Below are 22,583 nucleotides of genomic sequence, written 5' to 3' on the forward strand. Positions count from 1 at the left end.
ATCGCCTCTTGTAGATTTTGAGGGAGGTCCTCATGGAGATCCATCAACAATTTTCCATTATATACCTCGTTATCCCTATGACGGTGGAGTTGAGAAGATCATTCAGAGAAGGTGCTTGGATAGATATGGGTGTTTTCACACATATGAAGAAATTTTAAGAATGAGATGCTCAAACTCTTCAATCTCTAGGTTCATGTAAAATGCCTTCACTATAAAGGTATACATAGACTCCTCTATCTCCAATAAGCCTTTGTAAGGTTGGAAGGAGAATGAGAGAGGTTGACTGAGAGAGAGAGAGAGTGAGAGAAGAGGGATGGAGGATTAGAGTTAGGTCATGTACCTAATCCTCCCCCTTAACTTGTATTTATGATAGTGAACTTCTTACAAATTACATCAGTTCCTTTTATCCGACAAGAAATAAAGATAATTTACATCATTGCTACTATACTATAATTACATCTTTCAACACTCCCCCTCAAGCTGGGGGAGAGAAAACATCATAAATACCCAGCTTGCAACATATAGTGGTTTGTATCTTTGATGAGACCTACTTTGTGAGTATATCTATCACTTATCCATGCGATAAAACATGTTCGAGAGAAATAATGCCGGTTTCAAAAATTTCCCATATGAAATGGCAAGCTACCTCAATATATTTTGTTCTCTTGTGGAAGATTGGATTTGAAGTAATGTGGATGGTTGTCTTGTTATCATAATATAGTTCCATATGAGTCATTTTTGGGAAACCCAATTCAGTAAGAAGATATTTGATCCATAGACGCTCACTGACTGAAAGGGTCATAGTTCTGTATTCTACATCAACACTGGATCGTGCAACCACATTCTGATTTTTACTCTTCCATGTAACATATTTTCCTCCAAATAAAGTGCAATACCCAGGGGTGGACTTCCTGTCATGGTGATCTAGCCCAATCTGCATATGCTAATCCTTCAGTGCTAAGGTGACCATGACATTTATATAGAAGTCCTTTGCCCGGAGCCTCTTTTAAATATTGAAGGATCCTCTCCAGAGGTGTCTAGTGAATAACTTGTGGTTTATACATATACTGAATAGCCATACTTAAGGCATATGATATATCTGGTCTAGTCACTATAAGATAAATAAGCTTCCCTACAAGTCCCAAATATTTGCCCACATCCAATTTTTCACTAGAGCATACACACAACTTTGTATTATCCTCCATAAGAGTATTTATCTGTTGACATCCCATCATCCATGTGTTGTCTAGTAGATCAAGGACATACTTCCTTTGAGATAAGATATTCTCATATTTTGACTGAAGGACCTCATTACCCAAAAAATATTTTAACAGTCAAAGTTCTTTTGTTTTGAATTCCTCGCATATCTTTGCTTTAACTTTTTTTATACCTTCTGCATTACTACTAGTTAAGACAATATCATCTACATAAATTACTAGTAATACACTCCCCCTCAAGGTATGCTTGACAAACACAGAATGATCTATGAAGCATCTATTGAATCCAAACCACTACATTGCTTTGATAAACTTGTCATTCAAAGCCTGAGGAGATAGTTTTAGACTGTATAAAGATTCCACAATCTGCATACCTACTCCCCCTCAACCACAAAACTAGGTGGTTGATGCATCTTGATCTCCACTTTCATATTACTATTTAAAAATGCATTTTTCACATCTAGTTGGAATATCGGCCAAGAAGAATTTGCAGCAACTAATACTAAGATGTGTATGGAATTTAACTTGCCCCCCGAGGATTCAAAATGGTGCAAGAGGGGAGATCAAGGAGGAGAGTTTCAGGTATTGAGAATTAGGCCGAGTCTTCTTCTTTCAACAAGGTGATAAATTCTCCAATAATTCATTTTCAGATTGATAACCATTTCTTCATTTTTTTGTATTTCAAGTATCTATTGGTAATCCTTTTTATTTTTCCTTATATTGTTTTGATTGAACGTGTATATATTGTCTTCTTGATACGTGGCCTACTACTTTTTCCTTTCTTTTAATTGAACTGTTTTTTGATTTTTATTGAGGGAATGATCAATAAGAATAAAGAATAAGAATAAAGAGGTATATTATTCCGCATGTTGTGGTAATTTTTATGTGACCAAAATATTCAAGAAAGGGGGAGCACAAAAGATAAAGTTTTTGTGTTGAATTTAGGATCCCTTTTTCATAATTCTGAGCAAGAGAAAGAAGAAAGAAAAATAAGAAAAGGGAAGAAGAGCTCTCGGGTAGAGAGAAGAAAAAATAAAAGAGCAAAGAGAGGTTGCGCCAAGCAAAGAGAGAGAGGGAGAAAGTAACTCGAGAATGAGATGTGTAACTTGATGCTTTCTGAATTACAACTCCTCTATTTATAGTAGAGGAGGAAGTAGAGTCCTTATACAATTAGTCTTTCAATCCTAATTACATTCCAACTCTAACTCTCTAAGATAAGTCTATCCAAACCAATCTACTAGAAGACTAATATGAGTTGAACTAGGACTCTTTTTTCATTCACGTGAATATAAGGGAGAAGACCAACTAGTGGGCTTATCCTTGTGGGTCCCTCATGATCTTCCGGCTCATCTTGATGAGGTTGACAGCTCGTAAAATATTTTTGGGTCCCACTTGATCTTCAAGTATTCTAACTCAATTCAACTTGTGTTTTTTAATTCCTTAACTCGTGCTTGCTTGGGTGAGGACTCTTCTTGGTTTCCCACGTCCTCATGGTGGGTCCCACCAGCTCGAGCACCATGGTGAGTCCCACATTGTAACACTCCCCCTCAAGATGCGGGTGAGAAGACATCATAAATGCCCAGCTTGCTGCATATGGTAGACATAATCTTGTGAGTGACTGGCTTTGTGAGAATATCTACAACTTGACTTTGTGATGATGTATGCTTCAGAGATAAGAAACTAGCTTGGAACTTTTCTCATATAAAATGGCAATCAACTTCAATATGCTTTGTCCTTTCATGGAAGACTGGATTTCATGTAATGTGTATTACTGCTTCATTGTCACAGTATAGATCTATTGGAGCTTCTTTGTAGAATCTCAATTCAGTGAGAAGAGATCTTATCCATATGAGTTCACTAACAGTGTGTGTCATGGCTTTGTATTCTGCTTCTGCACTCGACCATGCTACTACGTTTTACTTTTTGCTTTTCCATGTAACCAAATTCCCTCCAACCAACGTACAAAATCCCGAAGTAGATTTTTGTCATCTGGGGATCCGGCCCAGTCTGCATCTGTGAATCCTTCGATGTTGAAGTGACCATGGTTTTTATAGAGAAGCCCCCTTCTTGGAGCTCGTTTCAGATATCGTAGTATTCTTTCAAGTACTTGCCAATGACTAAGTTGTGGCTAGTACATGTATCGACTTACCACATATACTGCGTATGAAATATCCGGCCTTGTTACCCACAGGTAAATAAGTTGTCCCACTAGTCTTTGATATTTCCCAATATCTCCATCTTCTCTAGTGCCTCCACATAATTTTGTATTTGCATCCATAGGAGTGTCTACTGGTTTGCATCCCATTATTCCTGTCTCTTCTAGTAGATCAAGGGCACACTTCCTTTGGGATAGCACAATCCCATGTCTAGATTGTAATACTTCAATACCCAAAAAATATTTGAGTAGTACAAGATCCTTCATTTTGAATTTAGCACATATTTTCCCCTTTGTTTTTTGAATTCCCTCGGAATCACTCCTAGTTAAAATAATATCATCAACATATACAACCATAATCACCTTACCTCTCGGTGTATTTTTAATAAATACTGAGTGATCTGCAGAGCATCTGTGAAAGTTGGCCCGTATGATGGCTTGACTAAATTTCTCAAACCATGCCCGAGGGGACTACTTTAGACCTTATAGAGATTTTTTCTTGGCTGCATATGGAATCCCCCTCAACTACATACCCAGGTGGTTGTTGCATGTAAATTTCTTCTTTATTAAGAAATGCATTTTTCACATCAAGTTGATATATTGGCCATGATAAATTGGCCGCCAGAGATAATAATATACGTACCAAATTTATTTTTGCCACTGGAGAGAAGGTTTCTTCATAATCAATTCCATAGCACTGAGTATAACCTTTGGCAACCAGTCGAGCCTTCAGTCGTGCAATTGACCCAACCGGATTATGTTTGATAGTATAAACCCACTTGCAACCAATGGGTTTTTTACCTCTGGGAAGAGGAACTAGAGACCATGTATGACTGTCATTAAGAGCCTTCATTTCATCATCCACTGCTACCTTCCACCCTGGATGTTGTAGAGCCTCCTGATATGATTGAGGAACAAATAAGGAGTAAATAGAAGAAAGAAACTGATAACATAAAGGTGAGAGGCTATGATGAGACACAAAATTTGAAATGGGATGAGAAGTAGAAGGTCTAGTGCATGATCGAGGTTCTTTCCTTATAGCAATAGGACGAGTATCATATTGAGGATAAAAAATAAGTGGTTCTGGTGGATCTGTTAACTCGGCAGGTGTGGTGTCGGCCACTTGCTCTGGGGGTTGAATAATCTCTGTATCACAAGGCACAACAGGTCGAGGGGAACCTGGTACTGTGGACAGACTAGGAGGAGTGCTATTAGAATAAAATGAGGAGTCTTCAAAAAATGTTACATCCCTGGACACAAATAAATGTTGAAGAGTCAGACTATAACAAACATAACCCTTTTGTGTGCAAGAGTATCCCAAAAAGATACATTTGATAGATTTAGGATCAAGTTTGTTGTGTCTAGGTAATTAATTATGAATAAAACATTGACATCTAAAGACTTTCAAAAGTAATAAAAACGGATCATCATTCAGCAATAATCTAGAGTAAGGAGATTAACTACCAAGCACGGAGATGGTCGACGATTTAAAAAAAAGAAAGCCATAAAGACGGCATGAGACCAATAAAAGTATGGAACTTTCATGGCATATAATAAACCTCTAGCTACCTCAAGAATATGACAATTTTTTCATTCGACTACACTATTTTGCTGAGGAGTGTAGGTGCATGATGTTTGATGGATAATGCTATTTTCTGGACAAAAAGAGTCAAGGTATTTGGAAACATATTCTTTGGCATTATCAAATCGAAGAATTTTTATTTTTTGACCAAATTGTGTGAGTACCATTGCATGAAATGACTTAAAAATGAATGGTATCTCAAAATGCTCCTTAAAGATAAACAACCAAGTTGTGCGAGTGAAATCATCAATAAATTTAATAAAATATTTTGCTTGAGAAATATTGGAAACAATCAAGGGCCCCCAAACATCAGTATGAATTAATGAAAATGGAGTGACACTTTTGACTTCTGGACGAGGAGAGTATGTACTCCTTTGATTTTTACTCAATTGACAAACCTCACAATGAAATTCTGACCTTATTTTAAGAGATGGAAACATATAAAGAATAGATTGTGCAAATGGATGTCCCAACCGATTGTGCCATAACCGTGTCAAATTTTCAGTAGTAGAAACCATATTTATTTTTCGTACGTCCAAGTAGTAAAGCCCCCATTATTCATGGCCTCCACAAATCACCTTCTTCGTTATAAGATCCTGAAAGACACATGAAGTAGGTGAGAAGGTAACCGAGCAATTAAAATATTTTGTCAGTTGACTAACAGATAGTATGAATAGAAAGAATAACTGTGAGTGGAAGTGATGGGGTGACAAAAGTGGAACCTTTCCCTTTGACTTTCATTTGACAATCGCCAGCTATGGTAACAAACTTCTATGAAAGAATCGGAGATAGATAATGTAATAAATTTTTGTTACCTACAAGATGCTCGGAGGCTCCTGAGTCAATTATCCAGGATGAAGATGAGGCAAATAGCTTACTTGAAGTGGTAGTGGTAGCAGTAGTTGCGAAGGAACTAGGAGAAGAACTTAGCATTGTCTTTATTTTCTGAAATAGCTCATACTCTTCATTAGTAATATTTTTCTGTGCTGCTGATTTTGTTGGATGTTCTTCTTTTGTATCACTTAGAAAGGCTTGATTAGCCCTTGTCCATTCTGATTGTCCATTGGGTTTATAGCATTTTTCTTTATAATGGCCATATTGTCCTCAAAAAGTGCATGCCCTGTAATGGCACTAATCTATAGTGTGGCAATTTTTTTACAATGAGTACATTCTTTCCCATTTGTTCTGTCAACACCAGTCCTTCCAACTCTTCCTCTGCCTCCTCTATAACCTCTACCTCAACCTCGGTCGCGGTCAGATGATGATCCTCTATGATTGGAATACATAGCGGATGATACATCAATAGCGGAGGAAGAAGTGTTTGGAATACGAAGTAGTGTTGCGCACACATCATCAAACTTTGGGACAGCAGAGGCACTCAAAAGTTGACTCTTGGCAATCTCAAGATGAGGTTTAACATTTGTAAGATAAATAGCAGTAATTAAGGCATTCCATCTGTTTGTCTTGGATATAAATATCTATGGTGGAAGGCTGAGCTAACTTGTACTCTTAAAGAAAGCCTCTAAAGCGGCCCAAGTACTCATGGATATTTTCTCCTTGTTTAGTATGCAACATTCTTTGGAGAATATCATAGGGTCTATGTAGTGTATCTAGGCATGAGTATAATTTAGCACATGTCTCCCAAATTTGTTTAGCAGTGTCAAGATGAATAACATAATTGGACACATGTTCTTCCATGCTATTGATTAGCCAACTAATTACCAAAATATCATTTTTCAGCCATTTCATATAAAAAATATAATCTTTATCAATAGGTGGTCCTCAGGTGGTGAGGTGACCAAGTAGGTATTTTGTTATAAGGAACCTCCAAACCGATGTGGACCAATTCATAAAATTCAATACCCCACGTAAGGGTATGGTGGTGATTCTCGATATATCACCTTTGATATTCATATTTTCTTCAACCATGATAGGCCCTTCTTCAAAAAAATTATACTAATAACACCAAGTAGTACTACTTCAATCAACTCGATGTGGGGAATTTTAGCATTGATGCTAAATTATTATTCTGATTTTTTCTCTAATACCACTCATAAGAGACACAATAAAAATCTTATATATCAGGGAACTCTTATCCCACAAAAAAAAATCCAATAATCTGATCATGGATTGGTCTCGATAAACAGAATTTCCAAACAGAAAAAACTGTTTTGATAGCTCCTTCTAGATAGAGAGGCATGCATATCCATAATATAATAAGATGAAAGCATTCACATATTCATCCTCTAATCATCTTCTAAATTAGGAAACCAGTAACATGAAAAGAAAAAAATAATTTTGAACACTTATCTCTCGGCTTGCGTTCTTCCTTCATAAAAGAGCCTTCTTTGAGTGGTGTTGATCATCACTTCTCTAGAGCATTCCTTTCATGAGGGATCCTAAATATAATGCTCTGATACCATGTTGAATTTATGATCACTTTTCCATAATTCTGAGCTAGAGAAAGAAGAAATAAAAAAAAGAAAATGGAAGAAGGGTTCTCGGGTAGAGAGAAGAAAAAATAAAAGAGCAAAGAGAGGTTGTGCAAAGCAAAGAGAGAGAGGGAGAAAGTAACTCAAGAATGAGATGTGTAACTTGATGAATTCCAAATAACAACTCTATTTATAGTAGAGGAGGAGGGAGAGTCCTTATACAATTATCCTTTCAATCCTAATTACATTCCAACTCTAACTCTCTAAGATAAGTCTATCCAAACCAACCTACTAGAGGATTAACATGAGTTGAACTAGGACTCTTTCTTTATTCACGTGAATATAAGGGAAAAGGTCAGCTAGTTGCCTATCCTTGTGGGTCCCTCATGATCTTCCAGCTCATCTTGATAAGGTTGACAGATCGTGAGATATTGTGGGTCCCACTTTATCTTCAAGTCTTCTAACTCAATTCAGTATGTGCTTCTTAATTCCTTAACTCGTGCTTGCTTGGGTTAGGACTCTTCTTGGTTTCCCATGTCCTCATGGTGGGTCCCACCAGCTCGAGCACCATGGTGGTCCCACATTGTAACATTTTGCAACTATGAAGAATTGCATATGTGAAGAAATTTTTCAACAAAAGAAAATTGAAGACCAAATATCATTTTCATTGCAAGCTGAAGTTATAAACTCTATCTTGAGGGGGAGTGTTGAAGAGCATATATGGAAGAGTCCTACATAACTTTCATAATAAGAAGTCATACGAAGCTAGAATTAATATGGAAGGAGGTCTTATAGAAGAGTTTCCGTTAAAAGGTATTTTAGTTATGTTAGTCTTCTATTTATGTTCAATTGTTTAATTATACTAGGACTTATCTTTAAGTTAGACTCTGGGTGTAATTGGGACAAGGGTTGTTTAATTTTAATTGGACTCTACTGCTTTCCCCTATTATAAATAGAGGCTCAAGCACTCAAATTACCTTAAGTTAATGAAAGTATTTTCTTTTCCTTAAATTCAACACCTTCCATGATACATCTGTCGTTTGAAGAATGGGAACTTAGAGATCAACTACTTGCTAGTTGGTTCAAAGCCAGTATAGTTGAAGAGGCTCACCATGTGGTTGGACGTAAGATAGCAATAGATGTGTAGCAAAAATGCGAGAACATCTTTGCAAACCAATCAAAGGTCTATGAAATGCATCTCCGCAAGCCTTGCAAGCCATGAAAAAGACTGATGATTAGACACTGAATGATTATGTTACAAAATTTAAAGGAGTTTTTGATGCATTAGCAACCATACAGAGTCCTGCTTAAGAAGAAGACAAATAGTTTTGGCTTCTCCATGCTTAAACATCTAAATGAATCCTTGGTCACTACAATACTAGCTTGACCTTCACTTCCAACAGATAAAGAAATTCTACAAATACTCCAAAGTCGTGACCTTCAAATTAGCTAGTAGAAGAAATTCCTTCTCAGAAATTGTGGTAAACAAAACTCAATTAACCAAGTCAAAGGAATGTGTTGAACTTCATGAAAAGAGAGTAACTTCATTAACTTGATGTAATTTCAGTACATAAGCTTCTAATTATAATAGAGGAAATAAGAAGAACTTAATTACAATTAAACTATCCTTATCCTAGTTACACCCAAAGTTGAACACTAAAAGATAAGTCATAGAACAATTTAACAACTGAACGTAAATAAAAGACTAATATAACTAAAACAACTATGACTGAGACTCTTCCATGAGACCTCCTCTTGTGACACTCTTCTTAAACTCCACCATATTAATTTTGGCTTTGTGAAACTTCTTATTGTAAGAATCATGTATGACTTGTTCAAACTTGCTATTCAACAACCCCCTCAAATTGTAGTTTATAACTTTAGCTTGCAAGGAAAAAGATTCATGTTCTTCAATCTTCATCAGCAAAGTTTTTTTCATAGATGAAAAATCTTCACTTTTATTCTCCCCCTTTCTTGAATATTTTTGTCACATATAAATTACGACAACATTTGGAACATAATATCTCTTTCTTGTACTTTTTTTTTTTTTACTTCTCCCGCTCAAGTTGGGGATAAAAAATACATAGAGACCCAGTGGGACAAAACATAATGTAGGAGAAATTCCCTCCTAGACGTACGACAAAGCTCCATATACTAATCAAAACGGTCATAGTCTAAAACACACTCACTCAATTTTAAAGGCAAAAAAATTGCCTAACTTTAGGAATTAACAAAGAGACTACACACTTTTTAGGGGTAGTTCAAAAACGAATCTCCTCTTGGGTGAAGAATAAAATACTTGACTCAAGATGGATGTTGGGAACAATCCTATATTTTTTAGGTAGTGGGTCGAGGCATTGCTCAGAGGTGATAAAAATACATGATGATAAACTAAGGAAATAATACAGGAAAACAACTTTAACTGGAAGGAGACAACTATGCAACACTCATACTTCCAAAGTGACCTTTTTTGTGAAAAATAGTGGAGGCTATAACGATATAAGCATTATTTATAGAAGCCAATAATAAAAAAATTACAATTATACCCTTCACCCTAGTAGGAGTGAATAAGAGGCAAAGATCATAGGATAATTAAATCAATGACACCCAAACATGTCTATCCCTTCTAGCAAGTACTTGCACATGAACCAGTCCAAAAACATAAATAAGCCAATCAACCACTGCACCAAGGATTTTTATAATGGTTCACAATCAATATTTTAAATTACTACTCCACTCCCAAGGAGCTTTTTCCCTAGAATAAAAGGGATTCAATATAATTTGCCAAATGACATCTTTAGCTTAGAGCATGAATAGACTTGAGTACAACACTAGCCCAAACACTTTATGACTTATGGTTAGTAGCTCCTATGTACAAGTACCTAGGTCCAAATCATGGGGTTTTACAATCAGATTTAACAAGTTTTGCAAGGGTTACTTATCTTCAATGTACAAATATACCTCTCAACAGGCAGATATAACAATATCCTTCTTTGAACACTTGAATCCATCGACAACTTTTGTACATGGGTCAACTCCATCTCTACCTTTCATCTTTTAGACTAGGGTTGACTCCTTCAATTTACATATTGTTGGGGTCGACTCCTTTTTTCCGATCTGAACCTTACTGTAAGTTGGTGTCGACTATAGCTTCCCTTTTTACTCATTGTACGGGGGCACAACTCCATCTGAGTGTGCTCTACTCCTTTGGTAACTTTTGTTCAGGGCTCAACTCCATTTTTTACTTGAGACCTTACTGTAAATCAGATTTGACTTGGTATGTAGTTGTATGTGACTCATGGGCTGGATTCCACCAGCAAGGAATCGATTCCACATTTGAAAATGGCTTTTATATTATAACTTTTTGCATAAATCTCACTCATAGATTTATAATTAAATAACTTGATTTTTTGTCTTCTAAATTTAGGTTATTAGAGGAGCCTTAATCATCAACTCCCACAAGATTAAGTGTCAAAAAACGGAGAAAAAATAGATGTACTTAGATCCTTGTAGTTACATACTTACAAGTGGGCAGATTTTGTTAATCACTTTAAATGGGATTCTCAGTGACATACTCGAGATTGATTAGTTTCTTAGAAAGACAGTTTAGTTTGTTTATGACTTCAAAAAAAAAGATAAGCTCTTTTAAAATTCCCATGTGTATCATTGGTGAATCGATGAATGTTGAGCAGTGGGCACATTGGAAACAAGTATGTCCCCATCAGTGTAGATGATTTTCAGCCCCATATATGAACAAGAATAGGGTGTGCTCACTTATAAGCTTTTAATGCTGATACCTTTCGTTGTGATATTGGGGTTGGTTCAATGAGTTTCCACTCAAAATTTTTGTCCTATTTTGAGTTATAGAGGGTCTACAATTGGAGCACTTAATCAAATTAAAATGATTTATGACCTTGCATAAGAGCTTGGCTTTCGTTTCTCACTTTCTTGTGTTTCTTTGTTTCTACCACCTTTTTTTTTTTCAAATATCAAGTCTTTTACTGTTTCATCTTCATTTTATCATTCAACTTTCAATTGGCAGTTTCAGAAATCCAATGCAATAACATGGTTTAGTTCTTTCCAATGACATAGACAAAGTGCATCAGAGAAGAAAAGGAGAAGAAAAAATAGAACAAAGTGCTTAGGAAGAAGAAAAGGAGAAAAAAAAATATAAGTCTATCCTTAATCTTGCTGAATAAAATCGGTTCAAAAAATAGAAGAGACATCAAATGAGCCATGTGAACAAGGTAATTAAGAAGAAGTTAAAAAATTTTGTTTTAGACATTTCAAGTGAAATAATATCGAACCTTGAATATTCTAATTTACGGGTGCAGATCTGTTAGTCTATTATCCTCTCCATGTACGTAGCAATGATCAGCAACAGTAGTTGTAACCGGATCAGGACATCTGAGATTACAACTCTTATCTCCTTGTCTAGCAGATTTTCCCGACATTATAAAACTGATTTCATGCTTCAACTCCATCCCATTTGCTTCTATTAGTGTCCTTCAGCATGAAAAATTTTGAGACTTTAAGATCTCAATAATTATAGGAGAGACTCTCTTAGCTTGACAATGCAGTTACAAGGAACATATTTTGCAGTATATAATTGTGAGGGTACTGCCATTCTTGTACTAGTTTATTTCTTTAATTGAAATGCCACCTCAGACATAATTGTGAGAGTACTGCCATTCTCATATTGAACATAATTTACTTTAAAAAATGTGGGTTCATCAGCTTATAAACCATTCCATTATTGATTCCACCTGAAACTATGAACATAAACAAGAAGTTAGAGGCCAAAGGCAAAACCCTAGAAGTGACCCATATCCCTAGTATAGACTCTCTTAGTGTAGATCTTCCTATCTCCATAACATTTATGCAAGTTCCAAATAACCTGTATCCAAGGAGAACACTTGCATCAAAATTTAGGGCAATGAAGTAGTTGATTCCTCTTGATGATCAAACGTTATCAAAAACATGTGCAACGTCCTATATGTGGTGAGGCTCATAACTAGACTTCCCTTACTTTTATCTTCATATTATTCGTTTGAAATGAGAGAAGTTAGCTGTAAAGGTCTTGGTTGAGCCTAGTTGTTTCATGTTAGAAGTTAGAACTTTAAATCAATCGATACGATCTCTTGAACATACATTAATTTGGATATCCTTAGAGGCTTTAGAGGAAAAGAGGAAGAGGATAGCATTCCATAAATCTTTGTTTGAAGTAGAGATAATAGGACATGGGAGATAAAAAAAACAATCGAATTTCAAAAGATCTTACAAAAACCATTGAGGTTAGGTTGTAAAGGGGACGCACCAGCTATTATTTCCTTCACAAAAATATGAGCAAAGATAGACAGATTCTCTTACCTAGTCGTCACCACGGGCTAGAGATGTTTGCCACGGGAAAGAGTTGATACCTGAAACTCTTCTTCTCGTTAGGGCCGGATTTTTATTTGCTGAGACCGGACTGCCAGTTACCGCATTGGGAAAGAGTTGATACATGATAATAACCAGCAAGACTGTCATTAAAGAAAGATTTGGATACATTTGCTGTAAAATACAAGATAATCAACACTTATTCCTGATGACCGTTCACTTCTCCCACTCTCCCACTCTCTCTCCCTCTCTCAATTTTTCATGTTTTATCAGAGCATAGCATCACTCCCTTTCATCCTGGGCAGCCGGCGGAATGATGGAAGGGTCAACAAGGCAAGGAACGAAGGGGAATGCCTTGAATCTCACAGAAGTAATTTCATGTCTCCTCCGTATCTCCATCCTCTTGAATCTGACTTGGTTGCAGTCGTATATCACAGCTCCACCCATTTCTTCCAGGAAGACGAGTTCATGATCGGAGAGAAAGACCATCGGCTGGTACAAGATGTTCACCCAGTCCCCCGGGCCGAGGTCCCTCTCAGCGATTCTGGAGAAGTCAGTCAAGCTGACACGATGCTTCAGCTCCCACTCGTTGGTGTTGCTGTCCTTGAGCATCCAGACAGTCGAAGCATGCTGGTCCCCGTAGGAGTAGTACAGGGATCCTCCTGCCTGCCCGATGCTTCCATGGGAAGCGGTAGACACAGAAACCGGCAGTCGGATCTCTTGGACCTCCACACTATTTGAGCGCCGGGGACTGTCGCGTCCGTGGAGATCGTCTGGGTTCATTAGTTTATAGACGACTCCATTGAGAGAAATCATATGAGTATAAGAACAGGTAGTGCTGGCCCATTCACTAACCTCGGAACTGATCCAATTTCCCAACTCGGAGGAGAAAATCACGACTTCCATCTCGAGAGGTCGGAGCACGGGACGCCTCTGGTGGCGCCTATGTTTGTACTTGTAGAAAATGATCTTGTAATTAGGCGACACATTTGGGTTGAAGTCCAGGGCAACAGAATGCATGGGACCTTTATCGGTGACCTCAGGCCTGGGAACCTCACGCCATTTCTTCGTTAGAGGATTACAGACGAAGAAGTTCCCCCAGGTCTCGCCTCGAGCGGCGCAGAGGAGCAGCCCATTGGAACCGGCAAGGACGACACCGTTGGGGAAACATGGGAGGAAACTGAGGCTGATATCTAGAGCATCATTCAGATCTTCTTCGTATGCATCCTCCGGAATACGGCTCGTGTAGCCCCATTTGCCGTTGTCGTCATAGGTAAAAATGCCCATCGGCACACAGAGTTGTTTCGTCAGGGGGACGCCGGCGAGCAGTCCGTACCATCTCTTAGAGACGCATTTCGATGCCTGCAGAGGCCTCAGAGGCAAGAGGGTAAGGATGTTCGTCAGTACATCATCGTTCAAAGCGGAGATCTCTGTGGGTTTCACGATAGATTGCCTTCCTGAAGTATTCATCTCTTCTCTCTGCCTGCATTCCACAAAACTTGAACTCAATCAAAGGAAGATGGAGAAACGATCGAGGTAATAGCATTTATCTGCGAAAATGAATTCGAACAAAAACACAACGAAGCGACCGAAAAGAAAACCAAAAAATCTCCACTTACCAGAAGCAAAAATGATCTCTTTCTGCATATACCTTTATTAGAATATTGAAAGAGAAAATATTAAAGAAAAGCTCAAACGCACATTTCATTGCATGCATCAGAGAATGGAGAACAAGATTTACCTCCTCCTTACCTTTGCAAGATGGAAACGGAAGGGAAGAAGCCTAAAAACGATGACCAGGAGACCTCAATGGAGGAAGAAGAAGGCGGACTCTCCACTCTCTAGATTCCTCAACTCAAGATGGCTCTCTTTGCCCTGGCTTACCTAATTTATAGCTGAGTTTCAGCCAAAACGAGTAAAAGCCGCATGCGTCCTTCAACATAGTTGCCTGAGACACCGTCATTCACAGCTAATCTGCCCCATTTGCCAGAGACACCGTCATAATAGCCATTGTGAGATTTACCCATTATGAAATACGAAAAAAATTAAAAAAAAAAAACGCTTCCGTTTTCTCCCGCCACAGGGAGGAAGCTCGAGCCCGATTTTACGGTTCCGCATGCTCATCGACGTGCCTGAAACTGAGGGCGGGATTTTCTGTGGACGAAACGTCACGTTGGGCAAAAGTTTTCTGGAGCTTTTGGAGGCTCAGCTATCTGTTTCCAGGTGCAAGGAGTATGGTCTGTTTCTACCAAATGGCTAGGTTTTGAAGATGCTGATTCTTTCAGACAAAGAATAGAGTTGAGCTTCTCGTTTTCTTTTTCTTTTTAATGGCGACCCTTTCTGTTCTGCTCCTTGGTTTACGAGTCAGTCTGTTCGTTACTTTGATGAGAGCCATGAATTGAAGCAAGAACGATTTTAGCTAATAGTTAATAGTGGACAGAATTGTTAATATTTAAAAATTTTGACCTGGACGAGACGAGAGAAAGAAAGAGCTCCCAATATCAGATTTGGCATCAAGAAAGGAAAATGAGTAGATGCTCTCCTTTTCCTAGGATAGATCGTCATACATCTTAGATTTTCCCGGTTCTGTAACATGAGGTAGAAAACCCATCAAAATCGAAAAAAAATCAATCAATGTTAGAACTTGTTTTTCTACGTTTCTCGTGTTTTCTTAGTTTTTCATAGTAGTCATCGACCAATCACTGTTTTTGGAAAATTTCTTCACCATATACATCAACACAATCGTTAAGGCAATATTTTTGCAGTTTTTCTTATTGTCTTCTTCCTGGAATCATTTGATTTGAGGGTCGAGTTATGATCTTCCTTTCAAACACTCATAGCGAAGAAGTGTCAACAATCGCAAAGTCATGCACGTTCAGCTTTAACTCTCTCCCAAACTTTCAATTTATAGATGAATTAGATTATAATATTATAATAATACCCCTAAAATTTAAACAAATTATATCAATGTTATCTTTATGAGATGACTCTTTATTTACCATAATGTCATCACTATGTGGGCCTTGAGCCCATCTTTTCACCTATCTTGGATGTGTGGATTTTCCTTGGTGTTATGGGTTTGAGCCCATCTTTTAACACACTTGGACATGTGGGCCTTTCTTCGTCTTGTGGATTAGGGCTCATCTTCCAACACTCCTCCTCAAACTGGGATGAGAGAGCATCATGAACACCCATCAAGCTGCAAATGGTGTATAGGATCTTCTCATATAAAATGGTAGTCCACCATATCTTCCAACACTCCCCCTCAAGGTGGTGGTCTCTTTGTTATTTTCCAAGAGACCCAGCTGGCATAATATAAGAGAGAGTAAAATCACTCCTAGCATAAGACATCGCTCCATACTCCATTCAAATGGTTATAGTCAAAAATATTTTTTGGTCAATTTCACAGGCAAAAAAGTAGCCCTACTACCCACTTTCTCAGGGTAGCTAAAAAAACACCTCTTGGGTGAATGATAGACTTGACTCTCGTTGGATGTTGGGCACACTCCTATCCTCTGTAAATAGTGGGTCCATAAGAATTGTTCAGAAGTGTAGTAATAAACTCTTCCATCACAGTGTCCCAACACTAGGCACCGACTCTCAAATGGTAGAAGTAAAACTGTAAATAACGGGGTAAAAGGTAATCACCAAAAGATAATATTTTGGGGCCACCATGTGTTTTCTCCTTCATCAGATTAACCAATGCTAACAACAATAAAAAATTGAGAAGTCCTTCTGCAATAATATCTCTCAATCAAAGAGACATTATAAGAGCAGGTAAAATGGGTCTGGGCCCAAATAACACGTACCAAAAAATCAATGAACAAAAGATAGAGCCAGCGAAGAACAACGATGAATTAGGAAGATTTTGATAACCAATAATAGCAAATAACTCGATGATAATTCGGTTGGATCAATGATTATCGTCTTCGGACTACAGAAATGGAAACAAAGCAGAGATCCTAAAGAAAACAACAACGAGAATCGACGACTGAGACAATCTTGGAAAGGCAGCAGCAAAAAATAAATTGGATGCTCGCTTCTGAACAGAGCAGGATAAATCAGCGCTTATCTATAAGAGTAAGCTGGTTCCAGAAACTTTCCAAAAATAGAGCAGCAATCAATCTGAGTTACTGGAATTTGTTGTGTTTCTGTGATTCAGGCTGATCAATTTCTATACGGATATGTAGAGACTTCAGCTTGACTTGCAGTAGGGAAGACTAAACCTGGAAGGCAATGAAGACCGTCCAAAAATAATTCGGTAGTGCAAAGGAAGACTTCTGCTTCTTGGTTTGTAATAGCGATTAAACCATCCAAGGCTGAGAAAAAGGACATTTCATTCTTGTCCAGCACTAGTTTTTTTTTTAGCAGTGGAAGGCCCGACTCTCGGAGGTTTCTTGAGATAAAGGCAGCAAACTTGAAGCCTCTTGGAGCTGGGAGCAAGGTTTTCCTCACCTTCTTGGACTACTTCCTTGATGGCGGCTTTCTCTACTGCTTCTAGTATGAAATTGCTCTATCCATTTTTCTAACTAAACTCTGGGGAGGAACCTGTAAGGGTTAGGACAAACATCGTTGTCGTCGTTTGGCGGCGGCAACATCTTGCCAATGAAGAAAGATCCACGGGAAGCTGATTGCAAAAATTGCAGTTGTCCCTTACTTCCACCGTCAAATGGAGGGAGATGAGAGTTTTTTTATTCTTCCTAACAAAAAGAATAAAAAAACAGCACTAGAGGCAAATCTTCCCAACTAAAAAAAATTAACTTGGATGAATCACAATAATAACCCAAGCAAATGGCAATATTAGATTTCTAAAACACCATACTATGAGTCCTGAAAATCAATGCTCTGATTTTCAGGACTCCATGAATTTAACTCACGGAGAAAAGGAGAGACGACATGTTGGGAGAAAATAGGAGGAAGACTCTTTATTTTCCACCAATGCCATCTTTATGATATGACTCTTTATCTACTATAATGTCATCACAGTGTGGGCATTCTCTTTGGTATGTGGGCCTTGAGCTCATCTTCCACCTCTTTGATGTGTAGGCCTTCTCCTTGGTCTTGTGGATTGTAGCCCATCTTCCACCTCTTTGATGTGTGAGCCTTCTCCTTGGTCTTGTGGGTTGTAGCCCATCTTCTAACACATTTGGACGTGTGGGTCTTCCTTGTTCATGTGGGTTTGAGCCCATCTTTCAACACCAAATATAGGCTTGACCCAAATTATAATGATTACTTTCTTACAATATAGTCTAATGTAAATTACCTCTCAATAGCATGATTTAACAATTCAAACAAAAACAAATAGGCACACCAATTTTAAGTACCTGATCAAAGTAATCAAAAGCTTAAAATAGTACTTAATGACTGATTTGAAAATATAGGCAACTTATTAGTGTAGAGTGATTTTCAAGCCCCGTATATGAACAAGAATAGGGTTTTCTCACTTAGAAGTTTTTAATGTTGATACATTTCTTTGTGATGTTGGGGTTGATTCGATAAGTCTCCACTCAAAATTATTGTTCTATTTCGAGTTACAAAGAGAGTCTACAATTTACACCCAAGATCAGTTTAAAATTATTTATGACCTTGCATAAGAGCTAAGCTTTTGTTTCACACTTTCTTCTGTTTCTTTGTTTCTACCACCCTTTTTTTTTCAAATATCAAGTCTTTTACTATTTCATCTTCATTTTAGCATTCACCTTTCAAGTGGCAGTTTCGGAAGTCCAATGCAATAACATGGTTTAGTTCTTTGCAATCACATCTGACAAAGTGCACCAGACATGACTCTTCCATATCAATAGGTCTTATTCATCCGCAAAAACAATTGGTGTTCACCAGCCCTAAACCACTCCATGGACTAGCAAATTCCATATCTTTCCATCATTGCATCAATTTCAGCAGTCCTGTAAGCCCATTGAGCACTCCACTAGAACTAAAAAAATGCATAGCAGTAGTTGATGTTAAATTCAACAAGTGCTTATTCTCTTTCCTAGACATCAATCCATGCAAGAACAAGTCCACAACTCACACAGCAATAAATAGTTATTCTTTCCAATGTCAACCTTTGTATTCTTGAAGTGCAAAGAGGCAAAGTCGACTGTAGGAAGGATTAGGGAGAAGAAAAGGAGGAAAAAATATAAGTCTCTCCTTAATCTTGCTGAATAAAATCATTTAAAAAAAGAAAAGAGACATCAAATGAGGCATGTGAATAAGGGAATTAAGAAGAAGTAAGTGTAAAAGTTTTTGTTTTAGACAATCGCATGTATAAAAATAAATTCTTTTCAAAAGGCAAATCCTTGACCATTTCGAGTGAAAATAATATCGAACCTTGAACATTCTAATTTATGGGTTCAGATCTGTTAATCTATGTATAGGATTAGGGTTGGTTCTTCCAAGCACATGAGAAAGATGAGTGAGACCCATCTCCCACATATATGGGTCCCTATTATCCTCTCCATGTATCTAGCAATGATCAGCTTCAGCAGTAGTAACTGGATCAGGACATTTGAACTTCCATTCTATAGAATGCAACTCAACTGTTACTGTAGATTACAACTCGTATATCTTCGTACAGTAAGGAAATTTTGATATTTGAGAGAAACCCTATTGGATAAGATGACACACTTCACTATTTCTCAAACCAAGATCTGGAGCAGCAGATTTTCTCGACATTCTAAAACTGATTTCATACTTCAACTCCATCCCATTTGCTTCTATTAGTGTCCTTCAATAATTATATGAGAGACTCTCTCGGCTTGACAGTGCAGCTACAAGGAACATATTTTGCAGTATAATAAGACTACTTGATTTCTTGCACTAGTTCATTTCTTTCCTTGAAATGCCACCTCAGACATAATTGTGAGGGTACTGCCACTCTCACATTGAACACAATTTACTTTCAATAATTTGGGTTCATCAGCTTATAAACCATTGCATTATTGATTCCACCTATGAACATAAACATGAGGCTAGAGGCCAAAGGCAAAACCCTAGAAGTGACACATATCCCCAATATAGAATAGAAAATTTCTAGTTTTGTAAAAGGAGGTAGTCTTGTGTAGATCTTCTAATATCCATTACATCTATGCAAGTGCCAAATAACTTGCATCCAAGGAGAACACTTGGATCAAAATTTAGGGCAATGTAGTAGTTGATTCTTATTGATGATCAAAAGTTGTAAAAAACAGGTGCAACGCACTATTTTTGGTGAGGCAATTACAAACATAAAGTTTTTCCATTAAACACCTCTAAGGAAACATTGCAGCAAGGTTTTGGTGCTACTTATGATCGCATGGTGAGGGAAGCATGGAAACAATTTGAGGCTCATAACTAGACTTTCCTTACTTTTATCTTCATATTCTCCATTTCATAACTAGACATCCCTTAACTTTTATCTTCATAACGAGAGAAGAATAACTCATTTGCCTATTTTAATAGCAGTAAAGATCTTGGTTGTGGCTAGTTGTTTCATACATTTAATTTGGATATCCATAGAGGATTTAGAGGAAAATGGAAGAGGATAGTATTTCATAAATCTTCGTTTGAAGAAGAGATAATAAGACATGAGAGATAAAAAAATTTCGAAATTCAAAAGAAAAATTTATGTACCTCTCATGTTGAATTTCATTGAAATTGAGAACTTGAAAAAGATTTTTACAAGTGATGAGATTGTTCTCTTTATCCAAACAAAGATCTTACTATGGTTCACTTAAAAAACCATTGAGGCTTAGTGTTAGTGGGAGTAGTCCTGGGATTTCCAATACTAGAAAAACAAACACAAAAAAGAGTGTTCGGGTCTCTTTATACTAGAACAAGGCCACCTTTACATGAACCTACGCTGAACTGAACAAAACCACCTCTTCCTCGTGTGTATGAAGTTATATGTATATTAATAAACTTCTACATGATTACTGAACTAGTTCGGTTGTGTTTCGATGTCATTGTGCTATTGTTCAGTATCTTCCCTATCAGAACAAGATCACTTGAAACAAAAAGAGATTATACCTTTAAATGATTCCTATTATGAAGAGACTACACTACGAACTTTCCATTTTACCCCTCTAAAATTATTTTCTAACTTCTAACTTAAGAAAAAAACTTTTAATACAAACATTATGAACTCTATCATTCCACCCCTCTTAGAAGACTATCCTCAACCTTGAAGAATAGTGACACTATTGTAAAGATTCTTCAAGCAGTTCAGAGTCCCATCTTTAGGTACCTCTTGTTAAGGTAAAATATCATATGGGGTTGTGTTAAGGAGATATAGTGTTTCATGAGTTTGAAGGTCAGATCTCGGATTTTCTAATCATGTGCTAAAACAGTTGCCTTTTTGTCCTTTTGACGTCCAAGGGAGACAAGAATTTGTTCAACCTTGTAGGTACAATTAGCTGGGTCATCATCGGCTTTGTATTTATGTGAATCAAGCCTAGACATCTTTGATTGGCAGAAATTAGAAGGGGAAGGAGATTGGTTAATGAATGGTGCTTATGGTGAGTTTGCAAGGTACATAGGTGGTATGAATGAGGTTTCACTTTTTGCAAGGAGTTAGGGGTATGGTTTATAGAGAGAACTAAGTGTGGGTTATCTTGGGAAATAGGGTGAGAATTATGGTTAGAGTGTGTGAGTGCGTGTGTGTAGGGGTGGTGTGGGGAGGGAGTGTGGTTCCAAATTCCAATCAACTGAAATTGTTAAAAAGATAGAATGAAAGAACAGAAAATGGGAAAATCTTGTTAAATGAAACAAGGAAGAAACAAAGAAAAAAGTCATTTGCTTTTTGTGAAAAAAAAATGTCAGTTATGGTCAGATTCTTACCTCGTCGTCACCACCGGCTAGAGTTGTTTGCCACGGGAAAGAGTTGATACCTTATACTTCTTCTCATTACGGCCGAATTTCTATTTGCCGAAACACATACTTCTGAAATCAGGGTTTTAGTATAACCTTCTGGTTCCACATGATAATAATCAGCGAGACTGCCAGTTAATGTCATTAAATAAGGATTTGGATACATTTGCTGTAAAATACAAGAGTACTTGATTTTTTGTACTAGATCATCTCTTTCCTTGAAATGCCACCTCAGAAAAAATTGTGAGGGTACTGCCATTCTCATATTGAACTCAATTTACTTTCATCTGCTTATAAAGCAATCCATTATTGATTCCACCTGAAACTTTGAACATAAACATGAAGCTAGAGGCCAAAGGCAAAACCCTAGAAGTGACCCATATCCCCAATATAGAATAGAAAATTTCTAGATCTTCCTTTCTCCATTACATCTAGGCAAGTACCGAATAACTTGTATCCAAGGAGAACAATTGGATCAAAATTTAAGGCAATGAACTAGTTGATTTCTCTTGATGATCAAACGTTGTCAAAAACAGGTGCAACGTACTATTTGTGGTGAGGCAAATACAAACATAAAGTTTTGCCATTGAACACCTCTATGGAAACATTGCAGCAAGGTTTTGGAGCTACTTATGATCGAATGATAAGGGAAGAATGGAAACAAATTGAGGCTCATAACTAGACTTCCCTTAACTTTATCTTCATTTTCTTCGTTTGAAACAAGAGAATAATAACTCATTTGCCTATTTTAATATCAGTAAAGGTCTTGGTTGAGTCTAGTTGTTTCATATTAGAAGTTAGCACTTAAAATCAATTGATACTATCTCTTGGACATACATTACTTTGGATATCCATTGAGGCTTTAGAGGAAAATGGAAGAGTAGAGTATTCCATAAATCATTGTTTGAAGAAGAGATAATAAGACATGGGAGATAAAAAAAAAAATCAAATTTCAAAAGAAAAATTTATGTACG

General features: G+C 37.3%; 1 protein-coding gene across 1 annotated transcript; it reads right to left on the minus strand.

Annotated features, from left to right (window-relative positions):
* Positions 1–13,047: 13,047 nt before the first annotated feature.
* On the minus strand, positions 13,048–14,595 carry LOC137943772 (F-box protein At5g07610-like). The gene is made up of 2 exons (XM_068789206.1): positions 14,518–14,595; positions 13,048–14,248 (listed from the first exon to the last, which is right to left on the minus strand). Exon 2 carries the CDS (start codon positions 14,233–14,235, stop codon positions 13,048–13,050), a length of 1,188 nt encoding a protein of 395 aa, XP_068645307.1. The 5' UTR covers positions 14,236–14,248; positions 14,518–14,595.
* Between the last annotated feature and the right edge of the window lie 7,988 nt (positions 14,596–22,583).

The sequence above is a fragment of the Aristolochia californica genome, unplaced genomic scaffold (assembly GCF_029961685.1).
Source record: "Aristolochia californica isolate CCGP_79_NKW_82.1479 unplaced genomic scaffold, dmAriCali1.0.hap1 SCAF_11, whole genome shotgun sequence".
Lineage (NCBI taxonomy): Eukaryota > Viridiplantae > Streptophyta > Magnoliopsida > Piperales > Aristolochiaceae > Aristolochia > Aristolochia californica.